We start from the raw sequence: 14,144 nt of genomic DNA, 5'->3' as shown, positions 1-14,144 counted from the left end.
GGTGCCAAAGCCACGTCTCCTCTTCTTTGGACATGAGACACTTAGCAAACACATTAGTAGCACCAAATAGTTCAACTTGATAAATATTTTCTTTTCTATGGCCTATGAGAACATTGGTGTTTAGTTCACTATGCTTGACTAGGCATTGAGATGAGTTGAACTCAACTCTATACTCCGAGTCACATAGTTGACTAACACTCAAAAGATTAAAAGCCATGCCTTTTACTAGTAACACATTTTTTATTACAAATTTTTCGGAAATTCTAATATCTCCTATTCCTATAACTTTTAACTCATCACTATTACCAAAAGAAACGGTACCTTTACTTTTGTGTCTAAATGATGAAAATTTTGATGAGTCCCCCGTCATATGCTTAGAGCATCCACTATCTACGAACCATGTTGTTGGATGCTCCCCCTTTGCGCATGCCTGTTTAAACACGATGAACCAAATGTTTTGGTACCCACACTTTGGGTCCGGTAGCATCAATAACAAATTGCTTGGGTACCCAAGCTTGAACAACCTTAACCCTTGAAGCATGATTTCTACTAATTAGAGACATGAATTTAACTTCCTTATCTTGTGATTTAAAACCTAGTCCCGCTTTATTGTACACGCCTCTTTGAGCTCCTAGAATCATGTATAAGTATTTTGAGCTTGAAGTAAATTTTTCTAGAGCACATCTAAGATCATCAACTTGTGATTTCAATGATATATTTTCTTTTTCAAGATCATCAACATCACTTTTATCATTTTCATGAAGCATGCAACTTTCACATGGGACAATTTCTTTTTTGAGTGATTTCAATTCATTTTGCAATCTTTTAACCTTCCCTTTTGATTTAGCTAGTGCATTGGTTAAGCATGCAATGGTGGCATACATCTTATCAAGTTTGGGAGAAATTACCTCATCATCACTAGATGATGACTCACTTGAAGACTCCACATCTTCTCCATGACTATCTTCATCTTCACTATCTTTTACATGGTTAAGGTCATGAGAGTCATGTGCTTTGAGCTCTTCCTTTCATCTTCTTTCGATGAGCTTGATGACGAGTCATCCCATGTGGCTTTCAACGCCTTCTTCTTTTTCTTGATCTTTTCCTCTTGTTTCTTCAACTTTGGACACTCCGTTTTGTAGTGCCCCTTTTTCTTACATTCATAGCATATTACATCAGTCTTATTCTTAGAATCCACAAGAGATTTACCTTTTCTCTTCTCATCATTGAAGATTTTCTTAACATCCTTCTTGTCAAACTTCCTTGAATGTCTCATCATTCTTCGAACGAAGTTTGCCATTTCACTTGATGATAGCTCTTTATCACTATCATTATCAATATCTCGTTCGGATTCTGAAGATGGCTCATTCTTCTCCTTTTTCCTTTCCTTGTGCTTCTTTTTGCTCTTTTCACCTGCAACCAAGGCTATACCTTTCTCCTTATGGCTTGTGTTAGCTTGCTCATACAATTCAAGTTCACAAAATAATTCATCCAATTTCACTATTGACAAATCCCTTGAAACCTTATAAGCATCCACCATGGATGACCATAAAGAGTTTCTTGGGAAAGATTTTAAAGCATACCTTATGAGATCTCGGTTCTCCACACTCTCTCCAACTGAATGAAGACCATTTAGGAGTTCCTTGAATCTCCCATGTAGTGAGCTTACCATTTCTCCATCCTTCATGGTGAAGTTTTGAAGTTGATTTATTAACAAATCTCTCTTTGCAATTCGTGAATCCTTGGTGCCTTCATTTAGTTCAATAAGCTTATCCCACAAATCCTTGGCACTTTTAAAAGGTCTAACTTTGTTGAGTTGTTCCGAGCTTAATCCACATTGAAGAGTCACAATCGCCTTTGCATTTGCTTGAGCCTTCATTTTTTGTTCAACAGTCCACCTTGATGACTCAAGCATTTTTCCATTTTCAGTTGGCGCCATGAAACCCTCCGTGATTGAGAACCACATATCAATTTCGGTCATGAGATAGTGTTCCATGCGGCTCTTACAATAAGCAAAATTGCTGCCTTCATAGAATGGTGGTCGTGAAGTACTATGTCCCTCCTTCATTGACATCTTGTAGCTCTTTAACTTGTGCTTTCTTGACAATGAATCCTCAAAAGTAAACCAATGCTCTAATACCACTTGTTAGGATCGGTTGAGCTAGAGGGGGGGGGGGGGGGGGGGGAATGGCTCACTTCGTTTTCTTGATCTTTGATTTTGCACAGCGGAAACTTGAAGCCAATGCTAACTCCGGTATTTACTTGGTATCCACCTCCTCAAAAAGGTGACTAGTTCAAGGATCCACGCCACTCACCACACTTCCACTATCCAAAAACCCTCCTTCTCGGAAACACACCGGAAACCTTACAACACTTACAATACTTCCTCTCCAAAAGGAAATAACTCACACTCACTACAATGAGGAAGAGAAGAGATTTACAAACTTGAAATAGCTTTTTCCTTGTGGCGTGAGATTTGAAAGCTTGGAGAGATTGAGAGCTTTTACTCCCAACGCTTGAGAGATCTTGAGCACTTCAAGGATTCTTACCACAAGAGCAATAGAACAGTATTTTTCGTTGATAGATGCTTGTTCCTCTTTATTCCAGCGTTTTAAACATCAAGAAAACTAGCCGTTTCTCACGCTGCCGTCGCCGTGGATCGATTGAGATTATGTTCCAATCGATTCACAAGTATCCGTTGGAAGTCATCGCGTCAAGATCAACGGTGCAGATTCTTTTATTTGACTTGGATCGATTGGGGCAAAGTTTGAATCGATTCAACCGCTTGCTCATGAAATCGCAGCTTTGTGAATCGATCGGTTGATCGATTCAGGATGATTCTGTGCTTCGCACAGAATGTTCACGGATCGATCGGCCGATCGATTCAATACCTTGAATCTATCGGCTGATCGATTCAGAAGGGTTCTGTGCTTCGCACAGAATGCTCTCGGATCGATCGGTCGATCGATTCAATACCTTGAATCGATCGGCTGATCGATTCAGAAGGGTTCTATGCTTCGCACAGAATGTTCACGGATCGATCGGCCGATCGATTCAATACTTGAATCGATCGGCTGATCGATTCAGAAGCATTCGGTGCTTCGCGCAGATCCTTTCCAATCGATCGGCCGATCGATTGACTTACCTTCAATCGATCGGCTGATCAATTCAAAGGCATTCTGCCTCACAGTCATGTCTGAATCGATTCACCAATTGATCTCTGATAGTGAGCCTAACACACATATAATCTTGTGACCTACAGGAGCTTCTTTTGCCAAGAATCCGGTCCCCGACCTTCTCGGACTTCTCTTGCATCTGGTCTTCTAACCTGCAAGAAATCTTTTTCCCAAAAATCCAGTCCTCGACCTTCTTGGACTTCTCTTGCATCTGGTCTTCCGACCTGCAAGAAACTCCTCCTGCAAACTCACAATGCATGTTAGTTCCAACGTATTAACCTAAACTTAAATAATTGTCAACACATTGAAACTTCCAGGCCATGATTGCACCAACAGAGAGTATTTTAACAACTAAGAGAGTTAAATGAATACATATGAACTGATTTCGTATCATTCCGAGATCTCTAACTATATCAGTCAATTTCGATCGAAACTTTTAAGTTTCATTTGATCAAAATTGGTTGATGAACCTAAAGTACTCAGAATCATGTGAAATTAGGTTTTCTGAGTTCATCTAATTTTTATATTTATATTTATACCCTCAAATATCAATTTGAACCAATAATAATGGATATATAATTTAATAATTTGAAAATTATGAAACATAATTTAATAATTTTGAAAAACTTACCTATATGGTCCTATATAAATGGTAATTATTTTTAGGTGATAAGTAAAAGAAATCGTAAGGTAATTATTTATTTTTATTTTTTTATTAAAGATGGTATATAATAAATTTTTATATAAGAGAAAACTAGGCAACTAAACCAATGGGATATGTACGACCTATCAAATTTAAAGATATTCAAGATCATACATACATAGCCTCGGTATGGAGTTTTATTCTTACTAAATAGAATCAATTTTTTATTCATAAATAAATACACATTTTTAAACAATGTCGTAGAGTTAAATAGTTTAAACTGGAAATTATCTTTAAATTCTTAATTGAAACTTTATATTTAGTTTTCATGTCAGTAGAAATTTATTCCCGAGTAAAATCGAAATGTGTTAAATGAAATTAACCAGTTGTGGGTACAAACGTGGGGCATAAAATCTGGGACATTAATCTATCCACCGATTAATTGGACCGAAGGCATTAAAAATAAATAAATAAAGAAAAAAAATATAATACATGTGTAATGTTCATCGCCGTCCTTCAGTCGTTTCCAAAAGTCCAAAAAACTCGCTCTCTTCTCGATGTCCGCGCTGGAGCCAGGGTAAATGTAAATGGCCTGTCTGGTATGAGATACGAAACATCATATTTTTCCAACCTACTCTTTGTTATTTCGAAATATGACGTCACGAGAGCTATCACGCTATCAGAGGTTGATGTTTCCTGCCTGCGAAGAGTTATGGAAAAACCCGCACATTAAAAGGCAAGTAATAAAGGAACGGCATGCTTTGCGGCAAACAACCTCCGTTAAATTTATCGCAGATATCGAGAGCGAGATCGGCTGACCGAGAGCGAGAGCAAGATCGAGATCGAGAAGAGAATGGCTCCAATCGCTGTTGGAGATGCGCTTCCGGACGGCACGTTGGCGTGGTTCGATGAGAACGACCAGCTGCAGCCAGTGTCGGTCCACTCCCTCGCCGCCGGTAAGAAGGTCATCCTCTTTGGCGTCCCCGGCGCTTTCACGCCTACCTGCAGGTAAGCATACCGATTCCCTTCTTATCTCCCAGTACTCTGTCCAATAGATGCTCTATGCCCAAATCTCTTAGCAAAAGATTGTTTGTTTGTTTTGGGTTTTTTTGATGTTTTTTAATTTTTTTATTCACTTTCGAATCCTTTGTTCGACGCTCAGTTACCAGACGAATCACCAGCATGTCAAAGCCATGGGCTTCCTCTGCCCTCTTTGGATTGTGATTGTTTTTTTTTTCTGGCGTGAGAGATATTCTTCATATGCAAGCGGAAAAATGTTTTAAAGGAATTGAAGGGAAAAAAGTGGGGGAATGTAAAGGTCATAGAAATTAATTTCGGCCAGTCAAGATCGCCACTATCAGGACGCTTATTATGCTCGAACCTTTACGCGATCTTGCTCGTGACATTTGCGCTTCCTCAGGAGATCTTTGATTTTATCCTTTTTCCTTTTGCAGCATGACGCATGTGCCTGGCTTTATTGAAAGTGCCGAGGAACTTAAATCCAAGGGCGTTGACGAGATCCTCCTCATCAGCGGTAATCATCTGTTTTATCTTCTTAGCGAGCATGATTCACACTGACGGACAATTTGACAATATTGCGTTAGTTCTGATGCACTAGTATTCAATTTAGATGAGATTAATTTCACATGTTTTGGATTGTGTGTTCATCGTAATACTTTTGGTTTCATACTTAATAGGAAAGAATTTTACCTTTTAAGTGAAGACTTCTATGCTACAATGGATTGGAAGGTCTCCAATCCCAAAGAATTAAGGAGCCTCTGACAAAATGCAATTTTATTGATCAAACAACTTGCAGATTCTGTCTTAGTTAACTAGTTGGTTTCTCTGTTTTTTTCAGGTTTCATTAACTTTGTCATAGTTCTTGCACCTCATGATCAAATAGTTTGACACTCGTTAAACTTAATGTTCTTTTTTATAATAAAGACAAAATGTAGATAAAACGTGAAAGAAATATAAGTTTTTCTATTATTACAATATGGGTCTCTTAGCATTTATATGAAAAATATAAACAATTGTATGACTTAGGCTTGTTTAGCAAATTCACAAGCATCAAGGACCAATATATTTTTGTTGCGAGCTTTATGAAGTGAAAGAAATCGCGTAGCAAGAACTAAGAAAGCGAAGTGACAACCAATGATGCAGTAGTTACAACTCTTATAGAACACGTTCATAAGATGAAGTATCTATTAACACATTTATTGGTGGAAAAGTTAAGTTACTAGGCAAAGTATGAAAAACAAAATCTCATCACTAGATTAGTCCACAAAAACTACTTGTTCTCTTTCAAACATCAAAGCTGCTCTTGAGATTACTGGCAATCTTGTTCAACATGAAGGATATGAAGCTTGATTACATGAAAAATCCTCTTTGGCACTGCCCGCATCTTAAACATTTAGCACAATATGATCTGCACACGTCACTTAAATCAAATATGCAAGTCCTTCCAGTTTGAAGGCATTGAATTGATTATAATTCAGACTGACATTCTGCTATAGAAAAGTGATTTGAGCTCTTTCTTATTTGTGTAAATCTCTTGCAGTTAATGACCCCTTTGTTATGAAGGCGTGGGCAAAGACATATCCCGACAATAAGCATGTGAAATTCCTAGCTGACGGCTCTGCAAGCTACACCCATGTTCTTGGCTTGGAATTGGATCTTGCAGATAAAGGGTTGGGGATTCGGTCACGAAGGTTTGCTCTCCTTGTCGATAACCTCGTGGTGAAGGTTGCAAACATTGAAGAAGGAGGAGCATTCACCATCTCCGGTGCAGAAGAGATCCTCAAGGCCCTCTAAGATCATTATGGTCACTTTGTTTGTGTCTGTACGTCAAGTTTACTAGTTGGGTCAACCTAGCAATGTTTTGTGGTGGTTTCCTTTATGAATCATGACGTGTGACTGATGCAACTATCGCTTAAATAAAGATCTGTTTTTGAGCAACTGAACTTAAAACAAGTAAATTTGCTTTCTGCTAGTCATTCTGTTGTTACTCAGGAGCCATCAGTCTTGCTGACAGTTCAAGAGACACCAACTCTTGGGGCAATTTTTTGTAGAATTGTTTAACTTGTACTGCTTTTGATTTCATCTGTAAACTGATCGATGGCTCGTATCTTCTGAGTGGATTGATGGAGCAGGATCAACGGTAAATTCTCAAACAGCACACGTGAAATTTTAAAATTATGATCCTCAAAGGTAGGGGTAAAATTATGATCCTCAAAGGTAGGAGGGTAGTCAGAATTTAAATTTATCTGAGACTGATTGTCGAGATATAAACTTATGACGATGGTCGCACCGATATCATATGCTATTTAAAAGAAGGGATGTCGTGATTGTATTCGTTGAGTCACTGTCGAATGTTTGTACAATACATGAATATAAAATATCATGTGAATGATAATGTAAAGATTTTCAAGAAATTAAAAGATTACGCGGTCAAGAAAGGAGTTTGAAGGAAATCTATTTCAAAGATAAACACATCTACTCGAACCTAGTGAAAAAAAAACATGATCAAAACTAAAATCTTTCATACCTATGGCTCCGCGGAAGCGAAGGGTCTTGCAAAATTTTTAATTTAATTAAAATTTCTAATAAAGTGAGGTGTGCTTTGAATTTTAATTAAATCAAATCAAAGTTTTTGATTTAATAAAAAGCGCATGCGGCAGGAACGTGCAACAGGAAAACAATTAAGAAAAAATTATGGGCCTGAATTTTTTTTAATTTTATTTTTTTTAAAAAAAAATTGATAGGGCTGGAGCCCACCCTACCAAGGGTGGCTCCGCCCATGCTCAAAGGATTTACCCAGCCCCACAAATTATACTTTTACTTGTATGCATACATGTTTGAATGTATGCCTTTCTTCCTAAATTAATTAATTTAAACACCATTTAAACTTTAATAAATAATCCTATAAAATTATTTATTTTTACTTTTAAAATGTAATAAAAATTTTAAAAATATATAAAATAAAGGTTAATAAAACATTTAAAATATTTTTTTTTCAAATTTTTAATATCTTTAATTTTTTAATATGTTTTTATAAAAGAGTAAAAAATAAAAATAAGATTAATGGCAAGAATTGATTTTATTAATAAAAATAATAAAAAAATCACTTTGGTGCTGGTTTGACCAGCACCATAGTGATACTAGTTTTTGAAGACCATCATAGTAGTATTAATCTTTAAAAATTAGTACTATGTTCTGACAGTTTTAAATCGTTTTAAGTATTGTTAGGAGAGCTTTAAACTAGTAAAAGAGAATCTATTTGGATTCATGTTCACCTAATAAATCCATTGAAGTTGGAATGATCCTGATCGGAGATCTCTAGATCCATCCATGAATTTCAATTGAAACTCATTGATGGACATATATAGATAACTTGGATTTCTAAAAGTTTATAATGAGATGGAAATGTGGAATGTATAAAGATAGATATGGTGAGAAATCTTGATCCTAAGTTTTTTACATGAAGTTATAGGCATGTGTTAATTTGCAAAAAGTTTGAAACTTTTTAAACTCTTTTTAGTAATGTTGAAAATCCTTTACGATGATAACAAAGTGCATATTTGGACATTGGGCATTGCAAAAACGTATATGAATTAGAATGAGGCTAATAGGAGTCCTAGAAGTCCATCAATGAGTTTCAATCAAAATCTATTGATGAACCTAGATGACTTAAATTTTTAAATTTTTTACAATAAGATGGAAGTGTAGAGTGTGTAGAAGGGAGATATGGTAATAAATTTTGGTCCCAAATCTCTTACACGAAGTTATAGACCATGTTAATTGATAAAAAGTTTAAAACTTTCTAAACCTTCTAAGCACAATGCTGGATATCTTTTATGATGATAACAGATGATACCCTTGGACTCTAGGGAACTATAGAAACCTATGAGAGTTGGAATGAGTCCTATCAGAGCTCTTTAGATTCATTAATTAGTTTTGACAAAAACCCATTGATATACCTAGATGACTTGGATTTTTGAATTTTATAATGAGATTGAAGTGTGGAGTATGTAGAAGATAGATATGGTGAGAAATTTTGGTTCTAAGTCTTTACATTAAGTTATAGGTCCGTGTCAATTGGCACAAAGTCTGAAACTTTCTAAACTTCTAAGCAATACTGAGAATCTTTTGTGATGATAATGGAGGGCACCCTTGGACTTCAGGAACTATAAAAATCTACCGGGGTTGGAATGAGTCTAATCATATCTCTCTAAGTCTATCAATGAGTTTTGACCGAAACTCATTGATGAACTTAAAGGACTTGGATTTATGAAATTTTACAATGAGATAAAAATATGAAATGTGTAGAAGATAAATATTGTTGGGACCTTGACGTCCGCTAGAGGGGGGGTGAATAGCGTCTCACCCAAAACTTTACTTCCTATAATGTTAGTGCACAGCGGAATACAAAAGCAAACTAACAAATACGAAAGTTAACCTAAAACAAGAAGGAAGAAGACAACAAACCAAACACAAACCCTAACACAAGGCGTGTACGTGGTTCGGAGATAACTTGCTCCTACTCCACGGCGTGTCCGTAAGGTGGACGATCCCTCAATCCGTCGGTGGATTAGTCCTCGGCAAACTCCGGCTAGCTCAACCTCCTTGTGGGTGGAGAAACCTCACCACAACTCCAACCAAGACCTCTTGGCACAAAGATCTCTTGAGCACTTTGGTGACTACTAATTAGGCTTTAACCAAGTCTAATTTCGTCACCTTGGCCGGCCATACCAAGCTCCTTCTTATAGAGCTTGGAACAAATCAGAACCCGATTTGCCCGTTACCAGTCGACTGGTCAATGCACCAGTCGACTGGTGCCAACGGCTATCTCAACGGCTCTCTGCTACAGTGCATCAGTCGACTGCTACAATCATCAGTCGACTGCTACAGTAACGCTACAGTAAACCCTAATTTTAGAATTTTGCCTCGAGTACATTCACTCAGCACTCGTTCTCGCCCGACCAACCTAGACCTAGCCTTCTAGCCTCCTCCATCAGCCTCGCGTCCCTCGGATGTCGCCCCATCCTTCACGTCTTGCCTTCTGGAGCTTCCTTCGGCCTTGTCCATATTGTCGGATTTTCCTTTGCCAAGAGGCTCCTCACCTCTGGGGCTTCATCCATTGCCAAGTCACACTTGGACTTACGTTGCCAAGACTACATGCTTGGACTTACACCGCCAAGACTCATTCTTGGACTTTCCTCCTTTGCCAAGATCACACTTGGACTTTCCTTGTTGTACCTGTATCCTGCACACTCACAATGCATATCAAATACAACAATAAACCTAACTTATACTTTTGCCCAAACATCAAAACCTAGGGCACCTAGATTGCTCCAACAAATATGGTGCCCAATCCTTGTCCTAATACACGTAGACAAAGTTATGATCACATGCTAACTAGCAAAAACTACGGTGCTGATTTTCAAAAACCAGCACCATAGTGGTGCTAATCTTTATAAACCAACACCATAGCATGTGATCAGAACCAACACTATGGTGCTAGTCTTCAAAAACTAGCTCCACAATTTGTGCTAGTTAGCATACGGCCATAACTTCGCTTACATGTATTAGGACCAAGATTGGACACCATATATACCTTTTACACGCTAAACTCTCTCATCTCATAGCAAAATTTTAAAAAACCAAATATCCTAGATCCATCAATGAGTTTCGGTCAAAATTCATTGATGGATTTAGAGAGATTTGATCAGACTTATTCCAACTCATGTAGGTTTCTATAGTGCTCAAGAGTCCAAATGTGTCCTCCGTTATCATCGTAAAGGATTTCCAATATTGTTCAAGAGGTTTAGAAAGTTTTAGACTTTGTACAAATTGACACGGGCTTATAACTTTGTGTAGGAGACTTGGGATCAAGATTTCGTACCATATCAACCTTCTATACTCTCCACGTTTCCATCTCATTGTAAAATTTTAGAAATCCAAGTCATATAAGTCTACCAATGGTTTTCAATGAAAACCTATTGATAGACTTAGAAATCTCTGATCAGGCTCATTTCAACTCATGTAGGTTTCTGCAGTGCCCAAGAGTCCAAATGTGCCCTCCATTATCATCGTAAAGGATTTTCAGCATTGCTCAAAAAGTTTAAAAAGTTTCATACTTTGTGCAACTTGGCACTGGCCTATAACTCATTTAGGAGACTTAGGATCAAGATTTTTCATCATATCTACCTTCTATATATTTCACACTTCCACTCATTGTAAAATTTTAAAAATCCAAATCGTCTAAGTTCATTAATGGCTTTCGATCGAAATCTATTGATGAATCTAAAAAACTACGATCGGGCTTATTTCAACTTCAGTAGATTTATTTGATGAACATAAATATAAATAAATTCTCTTTTATTATTTTAAAGCTCTTCCAATATTTTATAAAATGGTTTGAAACTTTCATACTGTAATGTTGGTCTTCATAAATAAATACCACTATGGTGCTGTAAAAAAAAACAAAAAATGATTCTTTATTATTTTTATATTATTAATCTTATTTTTATTTTTTACTTTTTTATAATTACATATAGAAAAATTGAAGATATTAAAAAATAGGAAAAATATTTTAAATGTTTTATTAACTTTTCTACATTTTTTAATTTTTTATTAAAGTTTTAAAATTAAAAATAAATAAATTTAGAAGATTACTTCTTAAAGTTATATATAGAGTGCCTTTTAGGAATTCGCGGCTGGATCAAAGTTGGTGGTCAAGTTACCCTTAGATATGAGAAGTTGACTTTGACGAACCTAAATGCTCTGATGTGATTTGGCACCGCACCACGACTGTCAAGTTGAAGCTTGCTCGATTTAGCATTTTTTGATTTTTTTTTTTAATCAGTTTTGAAATATTTGTTTAAAAAAATATTATAAATGAGTTGACAATCCATATGCATAGAGAAAATTATAATTTTGGTCATATAACTTATCAGTTTTCTAATTTTCATCCTGTTAAGAGATAATTTACACTTTTAGTCCCGTAACTTAGTAATATTTTTCAATTTTAATCTTTTTTCTTAAAATTAAAATTTTTAACCGGTAATCACTAAGTTGACAGTCATTAATTACTTATGTGGAAAAAAAATATTAAAAAACAATAAGACGATCTTAAACCTACGCTAATACTCCTACGCCGATCTCCATTCTCTCTTCTCATCCTCGACTCGCGCATGAGGCGCGCCTCGGCCTCCAGTCGCGCGCTCTCCCACTGCGCCATGTGGCTGAGGTTTGCGGCACTCCGGGAGGGTCCGGCGTCGGCGGCGGAGCCGAGGGCGTCGCTCTTCGCCTTGTGCGTGCATGGGTCGATGCCCATCTTCGTTCTCTTTGGCAAGTGCGTCGCGATCGCAGACCACCTGAAACGAAGAAGCCTCCAAACCATCAACAACATCATGCTCACGCAGAGAAAAACAATGCAGCATTCGAGGAGCAGATTGAACCTGTTCCCGAGCAGGGCATGTAGTTGGACGATGGTCTGCTCCTCCTGCGAACTAAACTCCCCTCTGTTGATGTCCGACCTCAGGTAGTTGGTCCACCTCAACTTGCAACTCTTCCCACACCGCTGCAGCCCTGCAAAAGCACCACCACAATTCACACTTCATCGTCCTTTTTACCGTTCTCAAGCGCAATTCAGGTAGCGGCGGCAGAGGAAGCTCACCGGCTTTCGCCGGCAAAGCTCTCCAGCTCCCATGGTCGTGCTTCTCGACGTAGGCCAGCATCTTTTGGACGTAGTGGGAGAGCGCACGACTGGAGGAAGACCAACTGCATGCCTCGTGCGCGAGTCGAGGATGAGAAGGGAGAATGGAGATCGGCGTAGGAAGACCAACTGCATGCCTCGTTTCAGGTGGTCTGCGATCGCGATACACTTGCCGAAGAGAACGGACAATGAGATCAAGAACTACGGGAACACGCACCTGAAGAAGCGGCTGGCGAAGATGGGCATCGACCCATGCACGCACAAGGCGAAGAGCGATGCCCTCGGCTCCGCCGCCGACGCCTGACCCTCCCGGAGTGCCGCCAACCTCAGCCACATGGCGCAGTGGGAGAGCGCGCGACTGGAGGCCGAGGCGCGCCTCATGCGCGAGTCGAGGATGAGAAGGGAGAATGGAGATCGGCGTAGACTATTAGCGTAGGTTTAAGATCGTCTTATTGTTCTTTAATATTTTTTTTTCCACATAAGTAATTAATGGCTGTCAACTTAGCTATTACCGGTTAAAAATTTTAATTTTAGGAAAAAGGATTAAAATTGAAAAATATTACTAAATTACGGGACTAAAAGTGTAAATTAACTCTTAACAGAATGAAAATTAGAAAACAGATAAGTTACATGACCAAAATTATAATTTGACTGAGGGATAGTGGCACAGCTTATTTAATAGTTGATGGATAAATATTTTATTTTATCCTTTCTCTAACAAGAGAAACGCAGCCTTGAATCTGGATCTTCTCCCCTTTATTTTATCAGAAAGGGGGAAGATACGAAGGGTACACGACTGAGAAATGGGGCTCATCTCGATGCTCATTGACGCCGTGGTGGTGGTCTTCTCCGCTGTGCTGACGGTGACGGCGCCATTGTTCGACGCGCAGACCTGCCTCCCTAAATTGCTCTACCCGGCGCCACTGGTGGAGCTGAAGCGGTGGTACGCCGAGGAGTTCGGAGACTATTTGGTAGCTGAGAAGCCCGGCTTTTTCACCGGACTCGTATGGCTGGAGATCGCCTTCCTCTGGCCCCTCTCCGTCGCCAATATCTACGGCATCGTCTCTCGCCGCCCATGGGCAACCACCACCTCCCTCATGGCGGGCGTCAACGTCGCCACGACAATGGTATTCGACATCTTAATATGTCCCAAACCCTAAAAATTACATCTTTGAGAATGATATCACTTCTAGCATGGATCCGCACCCCCTATCTCAATTTCTCGATCAAAAATTTGCGGTTCTATGTTGATTAGGAACTCTGTAATCATTTTTCAGGCTGCTATAATGGGAGAGTTGCTAAGTTCTGGGAAAGCATCAGATAAGTTGATTCGATTGTATGCTCCGTTCATGGTTTTTGCCTTCTTCGCAATCATACGAGGACTGCTTCCTCGACGTATCCCTGCTTCTACATCTCATGCCGCTTCAGGAAGGAACAAGAAGAAGAGGACCTAATTGAAGATAGATGCTTCCTGTTACTGCTTTTATTGTTCTTTGATATCCTGATGTTGACAAATTACCTGTTAGATTTTATGTTTGAACAATCTTCTTTGCAAATGGAATTGGACTATTCAGGAACAATCGAGTTCTTTAGGTGGGTTTTTGGT

The 14,144-nt window shown here is 38.5% G+C and overlaps 2 protein-coding genes across 2 annotated transcripts; both read left to right on the top strand.

Annotated features, from left to right (window-relative positions):
• The first annotated feature begins 4,572 nt into the window (after nucleotides 1-4,572).
• Nucleotides 4,573-6,777, top strand: LOC122005070 (peroxiredoxin-2C-like). Its single transcript, XM_042559980.1, has 3 exons — nucleotides 4,573-4,827; nucleotides 5,274-5,353; nucleotides 6,380-6,777. The coding sequence occupies exons 1-3, from the start codon at nucleotides 4,673-4,675 to the stop codon at nucleotides 6,631-6,633; spliced, it is 489 nt and encodes a 162-aa protein (XP_042415914.1). The 5' UTR covers nucleotides 4,573-4,672; the 3' UTR covers nucleotides 6,634-6,777.
• Nucleotides 6,778-13,249: 6,472 nt separating this feature from the next.
• Nucleotides 13,250-14,130, top strand: LOC122005069 (sigma intracellular receptor 2-like). The gene is made up of 2 exons (XM_042559979.1): nucleotides 13,250-13,665; nucleotides 13,816-14,130. The coding sequence occupies exons 1-2, from the start codon at nucleotides 13,342-13,344 to the stop codon at nucleotides 13,990-13,992; spliced, it is 501 nt and encodes a 166-aa protein (XP_042415913.1). The 5' UTR covers nucleotides 13,250-13,341; the 3' UTR covers nucleotides 13,993-14,130.
• Nucleotides 14,131-14,144: the final 14 nt, after the last annotated feature.

Source organism: Zingiber officinale, chromosome 7B (assembly GCF_018446385.1).
Source record: "Zingiber officinale cultivar Zhangliang chromosome 7B, Zo_v1.1, whole genome shotgun sequence".
Lineage (NCBI taxonomy): Eukaryota > Viridiplantae > Streptophyta > Magnoliopsida > Zingiberales > Zingiberaceae > Zingiber > Zingiber officinale.
This window is presented reverse-complemented; position numbering and strand designations above follow the sequence as displayed.

Coding starts and splice junctions, on each gene's coding strand:
- LOC122005070 (XM_042559980.1), top strand. CDS start 4,673: ATGGCTCCAATCGCTGTTGGAGATGCGCTTCCGGACGGCACGTTGGCG. Junction 4,828..5,273: donor GCTTTCACGCCTACCTGCAG/GTAAGCATACCG, acceptor TTCCTTTTGCAG/CATGACGCATGTGCCTGGCT. Junction 5,354..6,379: donor CGAGATCCTCCTCATCAGCG/GTAATCATCTGT, acceptor AATCTCTTGCAG/TTAATGACCCCTTTGTTATG.
- LOC122005069 (XM_042559979.1), top strand. CDS start 13,342: ATGGGGCTCATCTCGATGCTCATTGACGCCGTGGTGGTGGTCTTCTCC. Junction 13,666..13,815: donor TCAACGTCGCCACGACAATG/GTATTCGACATC, acceptor ATCATTTTTCAG/GCTGCTATAATGGGAGAGTT.